The following is a 20,252-nucleotide window of genomic DNA, read 5'->3' as shown; positions in this document are numbered from 1 at the left end:
TGGCTATCCTTGTGTCTACCACAGTGCTGAGAGCTGAGTGTTAGTTAAGGTCAATGAAATCACAAAAGGCAGTACCACAAAGGGGTGACCTGTGAAGACATCTCCTGTTCTGTGTACAGACCGCTTGGGATGGCGACATCAGACATGGTAAGGCCAATGCTGTGGTGTATCTGGATAAGCAGTGTCATGAGAAGCTGAGGGAAGAGTCGGAATGTAGCTGCTCGGAGCCTGTTTCCCACAAACACCTCATAAAGGGCGTCTGTTGCCTGTGGTAGAAAAGACACACCAGAGGGCTGAACACCTGTTAGCACTATCCCTCACTTGCTTTATCTGTGCTTGTGCCAGAACATGCTTTCTGGCTTTACTATCCCATAGGCAGAACAGTAGTGGTAAACGGTGCAGGGACATGAAAGTGAGGGGGAAAAGGAATAGGAGTACAATAGTTACTAAAAGTTACCCAAGAGTGAGGGGAGTCTAAAATCCAGAACCATATTATAAGGAAACTATTAACATATTTGACCACATACAAATATAAAGCCATGGCAAAATTTGTAGTAAACAAAGTTAGATTACAAATAACCTAGAGAAATCATTTGCACTGATGTGATGTTTTTAATATATAAAGTCCTTTTTTGTATCAGTAAGAAAAAAAAGGTAAAGGCTTGCTACTCAAAGTATGGGCCACACACCAGCAGCACTGGCATCGCCTGGGACCTGGTTAGAAATGGAGAAGCTCAAGCCCCACCCCAGACCTGCTGCATCAGAACCTACATTTCAGTAAGATCCCTAGCTGATTGTGGTTTGTGTGCATATTTTTATTTTTAAAAAAATTTTTAATGTTTATTTATTTTTGAGAGAGAGAGACAGAGAGAGACAGAGCATGAGTGGGGGAGGGGCACAGAGAGAGAAGACACAGAATCTGAAACAGGCTCCAGGCTCTGAGCTGTCAGCACAGAGCCCAACGTGAGGCTCGAACTTGGGACCTGCAGGTCGATCATGACCTGCAAAGTCAGATGCTTAACCAACTGAGCCACCCAGGTGCCCTGGTTTGCATGCATATTAAATATGAGAAGCACTGGTACATAGAACATGAGCAGACAAGTCACAAAATATAAATGGCTACTTCACTCTCACCAATAACAAGATTGTAATTAAAATAATACTCCTTTTTTTACCTATCAGCTAGGCAACAATAAAAAGGCTAGGAATGCTCAGTGTGGTAAGGGTGTGGGTAAATGGGCATTCTCACATATGACTGGTAGAAGGGCAATGTTTTAGAGGACCATCTGGGAATTCTCAAAAGTTTAAATCAGCCCACCCCTTGGCCTAGAAATTCCCCTACAATGGCCATTATCCTAAGAAAATAATTGGATATGTATAACAGACTTCATGTGTGTGTGATTAAATTTATTATAGCACTGTTTTAATGGCAAAAGTTTGAAAATTGTCAAAATGTTCACTAATAGGAAACTTGGAAATGAAATAAATGGTTCTGTGCCATATTAAGTGTTATCTATTTTTAAAAAGGTAATAAAAATGAATGAATTACTAGGCAGCCATGAAAAGAATAACAGGCTTATGTTTTGACATGGAAAGTAGTTCATATACTGTTAAATAAAAAAAGCAGATCATCAAACAGTACATGTAATTTGATCCTATTAATATATACATACAATTTTATAGACTAACATGATTAAAAATGTACCTTTGTCTGCCCTAACTCCTAAAACTACACTAAGTTAACATTACAGGGGCTTTTAAAAAGGTATCAATCCACAAAAACAAAGAGAATAGGAGAGAAGACTATGGCAGATTAAAGACGTCAGAATAATTTTGGAAGCTAAAAAATACATGTATGATAATAACTTAGGTCAGAGAGAGCTGAACCGTAAGCTGGTAGGAAAGAAAGTAAAAAGTATATAGTGATAGTGGGGAAGGCTGTGTGTGTAGGAGTCGGAGAGTATATAGAAACTTTGTACTTTCTACTCAATTTTGTTGTAAACCTAAAACTTCTCTTTAAAAAGTATTACTTAAAAGAAAAAATGGGGGAAAGTATACCAAATACAAAAAAAATTATATATGTATAAATACTTCTAGAAAGTTCATTTTTAGGGAGATGATACAGCTAGGCTAAGAATGGTCTTTAGGTTTTTAAAAGATTTAAAAAAAAATCCAAAGAATATATGATAGAGACTATATGTGACCTGAAAACCTAAAATATTTACCTTCTGGTCCTTTACAGAAAGAGTTTGCCGACTTCTGCTCAAGGAGGACCTTTTCTGTTATTTATACTCTTCGGTATTATTTGACATTTTTTTTCACAAGTGTATATTACTCTTTTACTATGATGGTACATATTTTTTAAAGGATAAAGGAACATTTAACCATACTGATTAAACTAAACTTCATTATACCATATTGATTCCTTCATTCTCCCAAGCCCCCTCCATGTCAATCCCTTGGCAGAGACATTGTAGATTTATAAATGGATGACAGACGCAAACTTCTGAGAGTGATGAAAAGGGATACTACAGATGGGGTGTTGGGCCAGTCATCCCAAGAGGGGGAGCGTATGGTGTTGAAGTTGGAAGGGCAAAGTTCAGTGGCTTACAGCAACAGCCATATAGGCCATCTTCTCGTGGGTGGGTGCATTATGGCATTTCTGCAACTTCCTCAGGAGTCTCCACAGAATCCAGGTGGTGCTGGGCAGTTTTACATCCAGAGTTCTCCACAATTCAGCCAGATGCCTGGAAATCCCAAAGAACAAGGGGGTTCAGGAGAATGGCTTATCCTAGGCCCACCATGACCATGACCTTCCTAAAATCTGGAATCCAATCTGTAAGTGATTTTCCTCTCTGCTCAGGTTTTCAGGCTCTCAAAAGACTTACTCTCTGATTTCATAACAGTAAGTCCCAAGGTTTTATAATCTCAAATTCCCATGCCTCAGCATGGACTTCAAGACAAACTGGTCCTAATTGATCTTTTCAGATCCCTGTCACATATCTGCGCTCTAGCTACCCCAGACCATTCATCTTTACCAAACAATGGACTTTGACAACTCTACACTTCTGCTTATTGCCTGTCCTTGAACTGGAAGGCCCTTTCCCAAACGCTTCCCTGCCTGACAAAATCCTTCAAGGTCCAGCTCCATTGTCATCTCCTCTGTGAAACTTTTGCTGCTTCTTTACCATGTCTCTCATGAGAGTTCTCATAACACTTTCACAATTTCTTCTGTATAGAGGTTGCCTTGATCTTACATGTACTATTTTCAGTTCTTTGTATGTGTCCATCTGTTCCCTCTGAAGGCAGGGATTATATTTGGCTTTTCTTCTATGAACCCCTCAGGGTCTAGCACAATGCCAGGCTTACAGAAGGAATTCAAAGATATATTTATTCAATCAAGTCTATGGTCCTCAAGTTTTGGATAAGTCCAAGCTGAGAAATAAAGCTTTGATTCTCCTTAGAAGAAGTCTCTTCTTTTATTTACTTATTTTAAAATTTTTACTACTGGACTTTTTATTTTTATTTTTTTTTTAAGTTTATTTATTTCTTTTGAGAAAGAGAGAGAGAGAGAGAGCAGAAGGGACAAAGAAAGAGGGAGAGAATCCCAAGCAGGTTCCACACTGTCAGCTCAGAGCCTGAAGTGGGGCTCAAACTCATGAAATGCGAGATCATGACCTGAACCCAAACCAAGAGTCAGATACTTGAGCCACCCAGGAGCCCCTGGACTTTTTTTTAAGTTTACTTATTTATTTTGAGGGAGGAGGAGGGACAGAGAGAGAGAGAATCCAAGCAGGCTCCAAGCTATTAGCACAGAGCCTGACTCAGGGCTTGAACTCACAAACTGTGAGATCATGACCTTAGCTGAAACCAGGAGTCAGATGCTCAAATGACTGAGCCACCCAGGTGCCCCAGAAGAGATCTCCTCTTCTTTTTTTTTTTTTTTTAAATGTTTATTTATTTTTGACAGAGAGAGAGAGACATACACACACACACACACACACACACACACACACACACACACAGCATGAGCGGGGGAGGGGCAGAGAGACTGACACAGAATTCGAAGCAGGCTCCAGGCTCTGAGCTGTCAGCACAGAACCTGACACGGGGTTCGAACTCACAGACCATGAGATTATGATCTGAGCCGAAGTCGGACGCTCAACCAACTGAGCCACCGAGGTGCCCCTCTTTTTTTGTTTTTTGTTTTAATTTTATTTATTAATTTCGAGAGAGACAGAGAGAGCAAGTAGGGGAGGGGCAGAGAGAGAGGGAGAGAGAGAACCCCAAACAGGCTCAGCACTGCCATCACAGCCCGATGTGGGGCTTGAACTCATGAAACGTGAGACCGTGACCTGAGCCGAAACCAAGTGTCGGATGCTTAACCAATTGGGCCACCCAGGCGCCCCAGGTCTCTTCTCGAAGAAAGATAGTGTGTAGGAACTTTTCTTCTTCTATAATTGACTCAAAGGTAGGGCCTGACATTTATATAAACACTGTAGAAGAGCATTGTCAGGGGAACATTGGGAGTTACTCCTGGTTTTAACTCATTCTCTTATTTCCAGAATCTACTTAGGTATCTTTGTGTGCTACAGCAAGTATGGTCTTCCAACTGTCTATATCAGAATCATTCTAAAAATTGAGAGGCTTAAAGACTATTCCAACATTTCACTCCCTGATAATTTCACTCCTCTGATAATTCTCATCCATGAATAAAACAAATTGAGAAGGTCCTAAAGGACTCCTAAAGGGAAGGCCATAAAGGCAATATGAAATACTGAAAAGGCTCCTAGCTGGGGCAACAGATTGTAGAAAATGAACACTCGTTCTTGGGATGAAATTAAGTAATTCCTATATTTACCTATCCTATTTTTTTTTTCCTTCTTTGAATTCCCTATGAAGTAAATGAAGTAATTTGAGAAGCTATTTATTGTGAAAGAAGTGTTTCAAAAATGCTTTTGGTCTGTACATTTGTAAGTGCTGGGAATGCATCTGAATTAGGAAAACACATACATTAGCCTATAAGCCAATGGTTCACAAATTTTAGTGTGAAAAATACATCTGGAGAGTTTGTTAAAAATACGGTTTCCCCTCCAGTGATACTGATTCAGTGGTTTTTGTTTGCATCATCCCTTTGGGGGTATGCATTCATCAAGCTGTTTCATACCTTCCTTGTGTTTAGTTTTGCTATTCCTCCTGTCCAGAATGCCTTTTCCACTGCCCTGTCCCCCTTCTGCTTGGCTAATTTACACTAAACACTTAGCTTGTGGCTGCCCTTCTTTTAAAACTCCCTCCCCAATCCTTCATCTAATTAAATCACCTCCTACAGGAGCTTCCACAGAACTCTTTCATTTTGCTTTGGAGTCCTCTGTTATTCGTCTAGGTCTGCTATCAGACTGTGTGCTGCTCCAGGACAGGGCTTGTGTCCTATTCCTTATTTCTACAGGCCCAACAGCACCTTGGACATAGTAGTTGCTTTGCACAGACTGCTAAGAACAATCACCCCAGTTAAACCAACTCTTGTTCCAAGAGCTAGAATAATAAAATTATGCTAAAATTACACTTTAAAATGATTAAGTATATTCAATATTTTGTATGAAATCATAAGTTTCATATAAGAATCTATATTTAATATTTTGTATGAAATCATAAGTTTCATATAAGCTGAAGCAAGCAGTAAAGGTTTAAAAATAATGGATTACAGAAATATACAAAATAATATTTTTAAAAAAATTGTATGAACTCTTTTTTTTTTTTTTTTTGCATGGGTAAACATCTTCCTTTATTCGACTTAGTGGTAAAGTGTCTTAAGTTCAGCTTACAGAAAACATCAGCACTGCACCAAGACATTGTGAGAATCATTCATTGGAAGTGGTTTTCAAACAGTTTAAAGCTAAGAAATCTTGGGGCGCCTAGGTGGCTCAGTCGGTTGGGTATCTGGCTTCGACTCGGGTCATGATCTTGCGGTTCGTGGGTTCGGGCCCCGCATTGGGCTCTGTGCTGACAGCTCAGAGTCTGGAGCCTGCTTTGGATTCTGTGTCCCCCTCTCTCTTCGCCCCACCCCTGCTTGTGCTCTGTCTTTCTCTGTTGTTCAGAAATAAATAAACATTTTAAAAATAAAAAAAAAAAAAAGCTAAGAAATCTTTTTTTCAAATATAATAATTACCCAGAATCACAATATATAAAGCAGACAAAAAGAGATGCTGTTCTTGTCTGGCTGGCTCAGTTGGTAGAGCATGAAACTCTTGATCTTGGGGTGGTGAGTTTAAGCCCCACCCTGGGCACAGAGCTTACATTAAAAAAAAAAAAAAAAGATGCTGCTCTGATAAAGGAAGTGGGGGCCTAGAACCTTCTCATAATGCTTCATTATCTTCCCCATAAGGATCTCCTGGAGCTTTCAGGGTGCCTCCGACTCTGAAAGCCACACTTGTATGTAAAAAAGCATCTTGTTTTTTTCTCTATGTGGTTTATTCCTATTTATGGATATATTCATATTTTCTTTTTTATGTATGTATGTTTTGGCTAAATCTTTCTCAAGTGCATTACAGATAATCATGATATTCACCCCTAAATAACTTCAGCTTTGATCTCCTAAGAATAAGAACATTTTTCTGTATAACCACATTATCATTTCACACCTAAGAAAATTACATTAATTTAGTAATCTATTACAGAGTTTATACTTAAATTTCCTCAAAATTTTCTTTGACAGTTTATGTTTTCATCCAGGATCCAATCAAGTTCATGTATTACATTTGGCTTTATCTCTTTGGTGCCTTTTTATCTAGAACAGTGACCCCAGCACATTTTTCTTTCATGACATTAACTTGTTTGAAGAGTTTAGTCCAGCTATCTTATACAGTGTTCTTCATTCTGGATTTGTTGGATTGTTTCTTTATGTTTATGCGTTATATTCTGACTTATATTGTCGGTTATCTGTCTATATCTTATCTCTTCTACAAGAATATCATTAGATTTTTGAGGGCAGCCATGTTCCACAATACCAGGGGCTGTGTCACACCCTCCAATTTCATTTAGAGGCTCTACTAGGTTCTGTTACCTGTCATATGGTACTGGATGACACAGAAGGTGGCTGATCACTATATCTGTGTACTTGGGCCTGGAGATAAACAAACTCACAGTATTTATGATTTGTTGGCGGACTCTAGGCTGGCTGATTATGGATAGCCGGGCACAGATCACTCCCATAATTTCTGGCACCTGAAGAAGGAAAAGAAATCACTAAGACCTTGATCCTATGGGACAATGATGGTTACTGAGGATATTGTGGCTATTTCTGAAAGATTCAGGGGGTGACAAGAATGTTTAGTATTTAAAAACTACCTACAATAGATCTTTATGTATGTATATGTATATAAAAATATTTAGAAGAACTTACATACAAAGGTATTAATAATGTGACTTTGAATGATGGGATATTGATTTTTTTGCTTACATATTTTTCTAATTTCTCCTCAATGACTATGTATTGATTTTATAATAAACCAAACTAGTAAAAGTCTTACAAGGAAGTTGGGATTTTTTTCTGCTCTGACTCTGACAATGCCAGAGGAGTCTCTACTTGCCTTTCACCCAGAGATGTCTACCATCTCTGGAAACCGGAGCCACTGGATTTTGGTGCAATTTTTCTTCTTGGCCTTCTCTGCCCACCCATAGACTCATGGCTTCAAGTCTCTGTGGAAATGTCAGCTTCTCAGAAAGGCAGTCCTCAGCACCCTCATATAAAATGGCTTTCATTATCACCAGTTGCCAGAGCCGCTTTTAAGCTGGCACGTGATGCAATTCTGGCCAATGAAACACGGGAAAAAAATCTACTGGAGGCTTTTGGGAAACACTTTCCTCCCTGATTAAAGGGACAAAAGGAAGGCAGTATCTTTCTTGTTTGGTGGACACAGTCTTATCTGCACAAAGTCTGAAACTGCTGTGACCACCTTATGACTATGTGAACAGGCAAAGTGGCAGATGGAAAAGCCCCTGGCTCTTTGATAACACTGTCGACTGGCTAAGCCAGTCCTAGAAAATACTTCACTTCCAGGCTTCTTATTGTACGAGCAGACAAACCCTTTAAACTTCAGCTGTGTGCAAAGCCACTCAGAGTTGGTCTTTTTTACAGCTGAAAGCACCCAATTGATGCAAGGGCCCATCTCACCATGTTCTCACCACGTTGTTCTTTTTGTATCTTTGCTATTTTAATAGGTTAAAAGTCGGTTTTCATCATTTTAAAATTAACATTTATTGTTATCAAAGTGTAACATGTACACAATTTAAAAAGTCCGGTGCTATTTCAAGGCTCTCTCCTGCCTGTTCCCCAGGCCTGCTCTCCAGAGACTACTACTTTACCCCTTTTATCGCTTTCAGTTGTCCTCCCATATTTCTAAATGATATAATTACAGTGTTATTTCTTGAGGTGTCAACTATAGATACATTTAAATAAAATCTCTTGATTTTAAGCTAAGTTGGTCTCCTTTGATGATTACTCATGGCTTGCTTTTCAAAAATTTGGCACCTTGAATTGACCTGGATGAGGATCTAAGTAGAAGTTACCATTCTCATAAGTGCTAATGATATCTTCCCTCAAAACTATTCTATTCTGGAAAACATGGAGCACATCTTGGATTTTAGAACTATCCATCCCTAGTTGCATACAAGTGACTGTTTTTATTACATGCTTGTTGAAGGGGAGTCCGCTGAACAATGGACCCTGGGCCAACAGTAGTTACTCTCCATTGAACAGGAGTAGCAGAAGAGACCTTAGTAACTGCAAGCGGGGAGAGCATTTGCCGATATTTCAAACCCAGGAAACGACCACTGAGCTTTTTACCTTCTCAAATCGGGACTCTGCATTTTTCACCAATGTTATTAGCAATTCTCCTGCTGATTTTTGGGTGCAGGGATGTTTCAGATTTTTCAGGCCATCCAATATAGTCATTACAAACTGGCAGAGCTCGTTTGAATTGAGAAACACTTCAAAGACCTGAAATGATTTAGAGAAAATGAACTTCCAGGAAACTTAGTACAACAGAAAGAACCCTGAATAAGAAATATTATGTTAATTTTGTTGGGTTAATTAGAGAGGCATACAAATATGGACAAGGCTGTTTATTTCGGTCTTGTTTACAAAAGTGAAAAACTGGAAGCAAGTGCAAATGTCCACTGCTAGGGTCTGTGCATGGCCTTTTACAGTTCTGATTTTTAGAAAGAGGTTTTATTACCAAGATCCTCATAAAGAATTACCTTTTATAGGAACAGAACTAAAATAAAGGCCTTAGTGCTATACAGCTCACAGGGTCCCAGACATAGCTAAAATACCTTGGCTGGTGATGATATAGTCAAAGAATGTTTCGTTCTGTTTCTCATTGTGCTTGGTGGTGTATAAAGTCCTTCACATGATTATGGTACGTGTAATCTACTAGGCACTTACTATATGACAGGCACTAAGCAAAGGGTTTTCCATACAATATCTCCTTTAACACTTACAACCCAATTTTTACAGATCCCCTGTACAGATGAAACGGACGCACAGGGAATTTAAATTACCTGACACCTTAGACCCTACCTGAGTAAATCTGTAGGTTTTCTTTTTTCCCCATCTGCTAACATAGTGCCTGGTACCTATATTTGTTGAATGATGAATACATATATTAATTTAAAAATGTATAGCTTGTTGGGTCAACTACACTCTCTAGCAGCTCCTTTTTGTGACAAGAATCTACATTTGCAAGAGGCTGGCCAAGGTTAGAAGAGCAATCAATGAGAGCAAAGCCTGTCTGAAGAGATATCCAAACAGTGATACTGGCCCCACTGACAGGCTGACCTAAACCATTAAACTAACGGGGCCAGCTGTATTAACAGTCACAACCATGGCGCCTCGTCTCCAAACTATGGAATGATTAGAGAGGAAATTCTGCAGGCAATCTTGTATGTTTAGTTTTCTTCTTCTTTTTTAAATGTTTATTTATTTTTGAGGCGGGGAGGGGCAGAAAGAGAAGGGGACAGAGGATCTGAAGCAGGCTCCGTGCTGACAGCAGAGAGCCTAATGCCACGGGGGGGCTCGAACCCAGGAGCCACAAGATCATGGCCTGAGCCGAAATCAAGAGTTGGACACTTAACTGACAGCCATCCATGTGCCCCTTGTATGTTTAGTTTTATAAGAAATTAGAACTCTTCCCCAAGTGGCTTTACCTACCATTTTATATTCTCATAACAAAATGTATGAGACTTCTGGTATTTCCCATCCTCTCCCACGTGTCCAGTTATCTGTCTTTACATCTGCAGCCATTCTGATTACCTGGGCAATTTTGAAGGGACAACTGTAGAACTGCTTAATACTGTAGAGTTCTAGGAGTTCTTGACACTTTTTCATTGCTCTCCTCAAGCTTGGGTGATTTTTCTTGTCATGAGTGACATCTGAGAAGAAAACATGGAATATTAATATTTTCTGGCTTATGTCTTTCTTATTGAGTTTGCAAGTCTGGTCGATCCCCAGGCTGAAGTAAATCCAAAGATCTCACTCTTCTTATCTTTTCCACTTGGATAAGAGTGCCTGGGGGAAGGAGCGTGTGTTAATCTGAAGGCTGATTTTTCCCCCTCTGTGGTCAGACAATATATCAAAAGGGCTTAAAGAAAAAGAAAAGAGCTTTTCTGAGAACAGAGCTTTTGAGTGATTTGAGAGTATAAATGAGACACACTAAACCATTCCCCCATTGGTGAGGACTTTTGAGGGGTCTTCTAATGAAGCTTAGGTCCCCATAAAAAATTGCACACTTTCACGATGTCTGATAACTCCAATATCAGAAATCTTTCTGTGTCTAGTTTTGCTGATTATCGAGCCTGCCAGTACTCCCTCACAGTGCCTTGTTTTCATGTTGCTCTGTGACTCGTGTTTGCTGGAAATTATCTATGGGAAGTCTTTGAGTATCTGGTTGAGGATACAGAGTCTCCACCTGGAAAATAAACTCTTTCGGGGAAGCAACTTTGTCTGTCTTGTTCACCAACGCACCTAGAATAGTAAGTGCTTCATAAATATTTGTTGAATGAATAATCAGTTGTATTTTCTTGGCTATATATGTCTTGGTAGACATTCCTCATACTCAGAGCTGCCCAGAGATGTGATTGCTGTTTTGGGAAGCACAGATTTTCCTTATCCTGGGGATGAGCAAGCCCAGGCAGGGTAATCCTTGGTGGGAGTAGATTAGACTGAGATTCAAATGCTGGGGGCACTGGGCTAGATATCTTCTAAAATCTCTCCTACCTGGGGTGGGGGGGGGTGTCAGTGATTCATTCCTTGACTGCAATGACCCTCTTTCTATTTTTCAAACTCCTCAAGTTCATACCTGTTGTTTCCTCTGCCCAATATGCTCTTCCTACATCTTCATCTGGCTAATGTTTCTTATTTTTCAGGTTATCTTCAGAGAGGCCTTTGCTGAATGCCACAGATGGGATTCTTCCTCATGGCCCCTGAAATTTCCCTGTAGCATATTTCTTTATTTTTAATTACAGAGTTATTTGTTGATTCTTTGATTGTCTGATTCCCCCACTAGACAATGTGTTATACAAGGATTGGACCACTTGTGTTCTGGTTGCCATTAGATCCTAAGTAAGCGCTCAGAAAACGTTTATGGGATAAATAAATAATAATGAAGGCCCAGATGATGGCAGAACTTCCACTTCTGACCAAACTAACTTACTTTAACAAACAAACTTTAGTTTGTACATGAGGCTACATGTTTAGCTATTTCAACTCCATGGCCATGCAGATGGCTGACACTAATGGATCATCCAGGGTTCTGATTCAGGTTATCAAGTCAATGTTGGTTCATCTATGCTTGTGGACTATGTGCCTTTCTCTTTGAAAACTACCATAAAAAGTCTTTCTAGAATATAGGGAATGAGGGCACAAGGAGAACTGGCTGCCATCAGCAGTGCCTTACACTTCAGCCTCAGCGTGATATGCAGTAGGTAGTGCGTGCCCTCTGCAGCCTCCTCAGCTACCTCTTTCACTGGGTCCCCACACAGTAGTGCCATCAGAGCCACCAGGCGCCCAAGCCTTTGGAATTGCAGTGGAAGCTAGTTAGGAAGAAAAAGAAAAATACCATTAGCATACGGGTGCATTTGATGCCTTAGATTTGAGTTACTGAAAAGTAATTCTACTTCCACCCTCTGCTCAGGAAAGTACAAGAGTCACATGCAGCCCTTAGATCTCTTTAGGGTAAACACTGAACATGTGTGGATACACTATGTCCATCAGGTGGTATTAAATAGGACAAATTCTAACCTAAGTCAGCAGTCTAAAGAATGAAAAAGCTTTATATATACAGGTGTTCATTCTAGTACTATTTTTATTTTTTTTTTATTTTTTTTTAACATTTATTTATTTTTGAGACAGAGAGAGACAGAGCATGAACGGGGGAGGGTCAGAGAGAGGGAGACACAGAATCCGAAACAGGCTCCAGGCTCTGAGCTGTCAGCACAGAGCCCGATGCGGGGCTCGAACTCACGGATCGCGAGATCGTGACCTGAGCCGAAGTCGGCCGCCTAACCGACTGAGCCACCCAGGTGCCCCACTAGTACTATTTTTAAAGACATACTGGAAATAATTGTCCAATAGTAAAGAGAACTATGGTGTAACCACTTTAGGAATACAGCCATTAGGAGTCAAGTATCCTAGGAATTTATAGTAAGGTGGGAAAATGTACTAGTCTGCTAAGTGAAAAAGTTGGATGCAAAGTTGAGGTGCACTATTTAATAAAACTAAAGAATGTATTTATTGATATTTTACCTTATTATGGGAAAAAAGGTAGCTGGAAAAAACCATACCAGAAAAAGAAATATAATTTAAAATAGTGAAAAAAGGAAATTATAAAAAAGTTAAAAAAAGTAAATTAAAAAAGACATTAAAAAATGAAGGTAGAAAAGATAAATGTGAAGAATTTGGTTGCATGCAGAATGCATAATCATTTGCTCAAGGCAGGACACAGAGCTAGGTTCTGAACTTTCTCAGGGCTAATGTGGAAGTACGTACAATGTCCCACATAATATGATTCACATTGCCTAGAAGATAAGAAGCAAATACCCATGCAGAGGAAGCACAACTGTTCTTAGGACTGAAGCAGAGAGAAATTCCTTACGTGGCTCTTTAGAGAAATGGACTGAGATATTGCGAACAACAGCCTGTTTCACCTATTTACAGTCAACACAGCAACACATACACACAGCCATGTAATGTCTTTCATTCACTGATAGAACCTTCATTCACCCAATCAACAAATCCTGAGTGTACATATGAACCAGGGACTGGTTATGAGGATGACACTTAGGGCTAAGGCACTGTAACTGGCACTGGCAATACAAGCTGTGAACGAAAGACAATATCCTGTTCATGGAGATGATATTCTAGTTGGAAGAACATAAAATAGCAAAGAAGTAAATTTTTTTTTTGAGTAGTCTTCACGCTCACCGTGAACCCAGTGTGGGGCTTGAACTCATGACCCTGACATCAAGACCTGAGCTGAGATCAAGAGTTGGATGCTTAACCGACTTTGACCAAGAAGTAACATTTGTTACGTGTTAAATGGTGATAAATGCTATGATGAAGAAAAATACACAAAAAAGGACAGGAATTGCTATTTTAGGATTATCAGGGAAGACCTCACTCACGTTGAAATGAAGAATGCAGCCATGTAGATATCTGGGAGAAAAGCACTCCTGGTGGAAAGAATAGCAAGTGCAAAGGGAAAGGAGTGTGTTTGGTGTTTCAGAGGAACAAACAGGTTAGGTAGACTGGAGCAAAGTAAACAAGTTAAAAAACAAAAGAAATAGGAGGTAGATTAGGTATAGGGTATAGCAACTTAGAGAACACTGTAAGAATTTTGACTTTTTTTTTCTGTGTAAGATGGTAAGCCATTGGGAGTTTTAATTTTTGAGAGAGGGGCGCCTGGGTGGCTGAGTCGGTTAAGCATCCGACTTCGGCTCAAGTCATGATCTCGTGGTTCGCGAGTTCGAGCCCTGCATTGGACTCTGTGCTGAAGAAAGAGAGAGAGAGAGAGAGAGAGAGAGAGAGAGAGAGAGAATGCAAGCAGGGGAGGGGCAGAGAGAGACACACAGAATCTGAAGCAGACTCCAGGCTCTGAGCTGTCAGCACAGAGTCCAGTGTGGGGCTCAAACTCACGAACTGCAAGATCATGACCTGAGTTGAATCAGCTGCTCAACTGACTGAGCCACCCAGACGCCACAGTCATTGGAGAGTTTTGAACAGAGAAGGGACATGAGCTGATTCACACGTATTATTCAGTGCATATTTAATTAAGCATTTACTGTGTGGCATATTCTGTGTTAGGCACTGGGGATGCTGTAGTGAATAAGACAAGCATAATAACTGATGGAATTTACATTCTCTAAGAGAGAAAAAGATAGTAAATCAATAAAGAAACAATCAAACAAGATAATCTCTGATCTTAAGAAGCCCTAAGAAGGAAAGAGAGTGATAAGACAGAGCATAAGTATATATCTATTTGTAAGCAAAGGCCTTTTTGAGGTGGAAACATTTGAACTAAGCACTAAAGAATGAGAAGGAGTTAGCTATGTGAAGAGTTGGGGAAAGTCATTCCAAGCAGAGGGAAGTAGTAAGTGCAAAGGCCATGAGGCAGGAAGGACTTTATATGGTAAGGAATATAAAGGAGGCCAGTGTGGCCAAAGTAAGTCAGCGAATGCAAGGGGACAGGTAGGAGTTGGATTGTATAAGACCTTGTATTCTAGGAACAGCTGGAAATCACTGGATCAAAAGAGTGACATGGGTTTCAAGATAATAACTCTGGCTACATGTAGATAACTAGAAGGAACTAAAGTGGAAGCCCCCAATCCATCACATTCATGCAGCAAATGTTTTCAGAAGGAATAAATGCAATTGTTATGTCTGGATGACTACAACTCAATAAAGTTGGTTTAAGAAAAGCTATGGACCTTCCTCAGGAAACTCTAGAAGACTCCACTGCACAAAATTCTGCCTATAGCTTCCTGGATGTTCACAGACTCCAATGGCACCTATATTTAGCAACCTTGTATTGCCACTTCTCCCTAGGAAGAAAACACTAAGGATGATCTCCAGGGCCTATAGAAAGATTATATATAAGAGATCATTTGAAACTCTTCTTAAAAATTTTTTTAATGTTTTATTTATTTTTGAGACAAACAGAGACAGGATACGAGCAGGGGAGGGGCAGAGACAGGGGGAGGCACACAATCTGAAGCAGGCTCCAGGTTCTGAGCTGTCAGCACAGAGCCTGATGTGGGGTTTGAACCCATGAACCGTGAGATCAAGACCTGAGCTGAAGTCAGATGCTCAGCCAACTGAGCCACCCAGGTGTCCCTGAAACTCTTCTTTAATCTGCAGCCAAAATTAGAGGTTGAAGCATGTAGAAAGAAGGCCAACGTGATGACAGAATAGTAGGGTAGTCAGTGATGGCTGCATTGACCCGAGAGAAAAAAGGAAGTAGCATAGTTTGAGGGACTGAACTTACTTCAATAAGGAGGTGGAAAGCTTGGATTTATTTCCAATGTGAGAAATAAAAAAGTTAATGGAATGCGGTCCTTTTAATAAGCATGGCTGTTAGAATATTTATACGAAAGACAAAATCTCTACGAAAAAAATCTAGCATTAGGACCTAGCATTCCTCACTAACTTCTCTTCCAATTAGATTGGAGAAATGATGGCTGGAGACAGAAGCTCTAGTGCCTGGAAGATCTACTAGGAAAGAGCAAAAAGATTCACAGATTTAAATTTTTTTTTTTTCAACGTTTTTTATTTATTTTTGGGACAGAGAGAGACAGAGCATGAACGGGCGAGGGGCAGAGAGAGAGGGAGACACAGAATCATCGGAAACAGGCTCCAGGCTCCGAGCCATCAGCCCAGAGCCTGACGCGGGGCTCGAACTCACGGACCGCGAGATCGTGACCTGGCTGAAGTCGGACGCTTAACCGACTGCGCCACCCAGGCGCCCCAAGATTCACAGATTTAAAAAGGAATAGATCCCGGAAAGAGGATCTTAGTTTTGATGAACTCTTTTCAGGAGTTATGGGAAAGCATTCAGAGCTGAGAAGTGAGTGAGTGAAAGAGACAAATGAGAGGATTTAAAAAGAGGTGCCACAGAACCTTCTTCTGTAGGATGCTGGAGATATTTAGGGGCTCCTGAGTAGCTCATCAGTTAAGTGTCTGACTCTGATTTCGGCTCAGGTCATGGGACTGAGCCCTGCATCGGCTCAGCGCTGGGCATGAAGGCTTCTTAAGATTCTGCCACTCCCCCCACCCTCAAAAAAGTTGATTTACTCACATTTGCTGTTTGACTTTATTAATTCAAATATGACACTGCACAGAGTCTAGGCCACTGTTACATTTATTGACTCACTTATCCAAAAATATTTGCTATGTTGTTATGTTCTAGCTCTTGTGTTAAGCAACAGGGATGCAAAATTAATAAGCGTGGTACCTGGCCTCAAACCGCTCAAATTTTAGAGGGGCAGATACGTGAATAATGCTAAGTGCTATGGTATTATACATGGGGCACCAAGAAGTCATCCATTTGGGAAGCCATACATAGGAGGGGAAATAGGCAGTAGTAGGGTGGCTATGCATCCTTCTTCCTGTGTGACTGGAGGGCTGCTTACCTTCAAGCTGAGATGTCTGGATGAGCACTTTAGAACTTCAGCCATGCTGACTGTGGCCCGTTCCCGCTCATGGTCTTTGGTTGATTGTAACCAGGGGTCCATTTGCTGTGAAAAAATAGAGGGAGACTAAATGGTTTACCAGAATGATTTGGGATAACATCTTTATTCTGTTTAGAAGAAAATACGGAGAGAGAATTTCTGCATGTCACCACTGTATCTGAAAAGGTCTTCCTAAATGATCAGTTAGGGTTGTAAATGAAAGTGGTGCAAAGGCAAACGAGGCATAAAGACCTGGGATCAGATGGGCTGGCTTCTACAGAGGCTTATTTTCTAGACTTATTTTTCCCTTCATCCCACTTTCTTCCATTATTTATCCTATTCTCCTGTGTTTCTAGCCTTCTGAAATCTCTTCGGAAGGAAAGCAAATCAAGGCTGTGGTATTAAAGAACTCTGAGGATGAGAAATTTCATCTGCTTGTAACAGTCAGGGAAGGATTCCCAGAGAAGAAAACATTCATAATTAGGAACTTCATAAAGGTTACATTTCATGGCCCCATGTGGCAAAAAAAAAAAAAAAAAAAAAAAAAAAAAGTGGCATTTTAGGTAGAAGAAACAGCTTGGATAAAGCTGCCAACATAGGAAAGTACAAGGCACAACTGGATAAAGGAGAAAGCCAATATGGCTGGAGTGCTGATTTACAAATATAAGAGGAAGGAGAAATAAGGTGAAGGTCAGTTGTGGCAAAGATAAATGTCCATCTGCACTTAGGCACAGATGATTCCTAATAGCTTAAAGGGCTATTCCTTTCTGGGATACCTGCATTTTAATAAGGGGCAAGAGGAACAGATGCTTGAACTGCAGTGAATGCATTCCAATGAGCAAATTCCTAATGATGGAATGGCATACGCTGGAATGGGTACAGGTGAGGACAGGGCGTTATCAATGACCTTGAATCCTGCCTGCTAGGCACCTATTTACTCATTCATGAGGCTCACTCTGTTCTCTGGTCACTGACTGAAACATTGCTATGGTAGTAAGCAATAGTAATTTAAGGAATAATTATAGCAACCTTTTAAGTCACATATTGAAGGCCATTTATTCAATACTCACTGTAATTACTATTTCAATTTAAAAGTAATGAGACTCTGAGAAGGCTCATTTCTGCTGAATTTATAACCACTGAATGGCACAGAGTCAGAATTTGAACCCAAGTCTGACTAAACACTGATAGCTGATACTCTTTTTAATTTTTTTTTATGTTTGTTTATTTTGAGAGTGGGGGGGGGGGTGAACACAAGCAGGGGAGGGGCAGAGAGGGAGCAAGAGAGAATCCCAAGCAAGCTCCATGCTGTCAGCACAAAGCCCAATGCAAGGCTTAATCAAACAAACTGTGAGATCGTGACCTGAGCCGATATCAAGAGTCGGATGCTTAACCGACTGAGTCACCCAGGCGCCCCAATAGCTGATACTCTTAACTATTATGCTATCTCTTAAAACTTAATCCTTTCACATTTTTGTCTGCCACTTTCACCAGTTAATAAAAATAGTTTCCCCTTCTCTCTGATATCCTATTTACCTTAAAAATGGTGTTGAGATTTTCCAAATGTGGGTCTTTTACTACCAAACTCTGGAGCATCTCAGAGAATGCCTGAAGTGTCTGCCTGTAGAGAGACTGAAAAGGCATAGGATCAGTGATGTCCCCCCCCACACACCCCCGCCATGAAGTTCCCCAACACTATACTTTTTTTGCTTCTATATAGAAGTTTACTTTTCTTTTTCTTTCCAAGTTTTTATTTCAATTCCTGTTAGTTAACAGAGTTTAATATTAGTTTCAGGTGTAAATTTAGTGATTCATCACTTCCATACAACACCCAGTGCTCACCCCAACAAGTGCCCTGCTTAATGCCCATCACCCATCTAGCCCAGCCCCCCCCCCCCGCCAGTAACACTGTTTCTTCTCTATAGTTAAGAATCTATTTCTTGGGGGGCCTGGGTGGCTCAGTTGGTTGGGCATCCAACTCTTGACTTCAGGTCATGATCTCACGGTTCATGAGTTCAAGCCTTACATCGGGCTCTGTGCTGACAGCATGGAGCCTGCTTGGGATTCTCTCTCTCCCTCTCTCTGTCCCTCCCCAGCTTGCATTCTCTTTCTTAAAAATAAATATAAACTCTTATTTTTTTTTTTAAAAAGCCAGTTTCTTGGTTTTCATCTCTTTTCCTTCCCTCCCATGTTCATTTGTTTTGTTCCTTAAATTCCACATATGAGTGAAATCATATGGTATTTGTTTTTCTCTGACTTATTTCACTTAGCATAATTCTCTCTAACTCCATCCACATCTTTGTAAATGGCAAGATTACATTCTTTTTTATGGCTGAGTAATATTCCATTGTGTGGTGTGTGTGTGTGTGTGTGTGTGTGTGTGTAGACACACCACATCTTCTTTATCCATCTGTCAGTCTATGAACATTTGGGCTCCTTCCATAATTTGGCTATTGGTGATAGTGCTGCTATAAACATCAGGGTGTATGTATCCCTTTGAAACTCTATTTTTGTATCCTTTGGGTAAATACCTAGAAGTGCAATTGCTGGATCATAGGATAGGTCTATTTTTTTTTAATGTTTTTATTTTTAAGCAATCTCTTTACCCAACATGGGGCTTGGGATCAAGAGTCACATGCTCTTCCAACTGAGCCAGCCAGGTGCCCTGTAGGGTAGTTTTATTTTTAACTTCTTAAGGAGCCTTCATACTGTCTTCCAGAATGGCTGCACCCATTTGCATTCCCATCAACTACAATGTACACTTTTAAGGCTCCATTATCTTTGAGTAAAGGCACAGAACCAATGTAAAAGTACTGGGGGGCAGTTTGTGAGCTGAGGTGAAATCATATATTCACTTTATTTATTTTCTTTTTTTATTATTATTTTTTTTACATCACGTCATAGTTAACATATAGTGTAATAATGATTTCAGGAACAGAGTTTAGTTATTCATCACTAAACACTCAGTGCTCATGCCAACAAGTGCCCTCCTTAATGCCCCTCACCCCTTTAGCCCTTCCCCCTACCCAACACCCGGCCAGCAGCCCTCAGTTTGTTCTCTATATTTAAAAGTCTCTTATGGTTTGTTTCCCTCTGTGTTTTTATATTATTTTTGCTCCTCTTCCCTTATGTTCATCTGTTTTGTATCTTAAATTCCACATGAGTGAAGTCATATGATATCTGTCTTTCTCTGACTTATTTCGCTTAGCATAATACATTCTAGTTCCATCCACGTTATTGCAAATGGCAAGATTTCATTATTTAAAATTTTTTTAACATTTATTTATTTTTGAGAGACAGAGAGAGACAGAGCACAGCAGGAGAGGGGCAGAGAGAGAGGAAGACACAGAATCCGAAGCAGGCCCCAGGCTCGCAGCTTCCAGCACAGAGCCTGACATGGGACTTGAACCCACGAACCATGAAATCATGACCTGAGCCGAAGTTGGCACTTAACCAACTGAGCCACCCAGGCACCCCAAGATTTCATTCTTTTTGATTGCCGAGTAACATTCCACTGTGTGTGTGTGTGTATA

The 20,252-nt window shown here is 40.3% G+C and overlaps 1 protein-coding gene across 2 annotated transcripts in view; it reads right to left on the bottom strand.

The window, feature by feature from the left end:
• The window catches only part of MROH8 (maestro heat like repeat family member 8), a 59,045-nt gene that overhangs the window by 16,673 nt on the left and 22,120 nt on the right, over positions 1 to 20,252 (bottom strand). For both annotated transcript variants that reach the window (XR_007462085.1, XM_049650827.1), the window contains exons 7-14: positions 18,256 to 18,351; positions 16,681 to 16,785; positions 11,952 to 12,087; positions 10,310 to 10,428; positions 8,843 to 8,995; positions 7,061 to 7,221; positions 2,612 to 2,747; positions 76 to 266 (exon numbers count right to left, since the gene is read on the bottom strand). Coding sequence is in view for 1 of the 2 variants with exons in the window: in XM_049650827.1 (XP_049506784.1) it covers positions 76 to 266; positions 2,612 to 2,747; positions 7,061 to 7,221; positions 8,843 to 8,995; positions 10,310 to 10,428; positions 11,952 to 12,087; positions 16,681 to 16,785; positions 18,256 to 18,351 (1,097 nt within the window). In the remaining variant the exon portion in view is untranslated. The remainder of the gene's footprint in view (positions 1 to 75; positions 267 to 2,611; positions 2,748 to 7,060; positions 7,222 to 8,842; positions 8,996 to 10,309; positions 10,429 to 11,951; positions 12,088 to 16,680; positions 16,786 to 18,255; positions 18,352 to 20,252) is intronic.

The sequence above is a fragment of the Panthera uncia genome (assembly GCF_023721935.1).
Source record: "Panthera uncia isolate 11264 chromosome A3 unlocalized genomic scaffold, Puncia_PCG_1.0 HiC_scaffold_11, whole genome shotgun sequence".
In the NCBI taxonomy this organism is placed as follows: Eukaryota; Metazoa; Chordata; class Mammalia; order Carnivora; family Felidae; genus Panthera; species Panthera uncia.
Note: the sequence above shows the minus strand (reverse complement) of the source record. Positions and strands in the feature narration are given on the sequence as shown.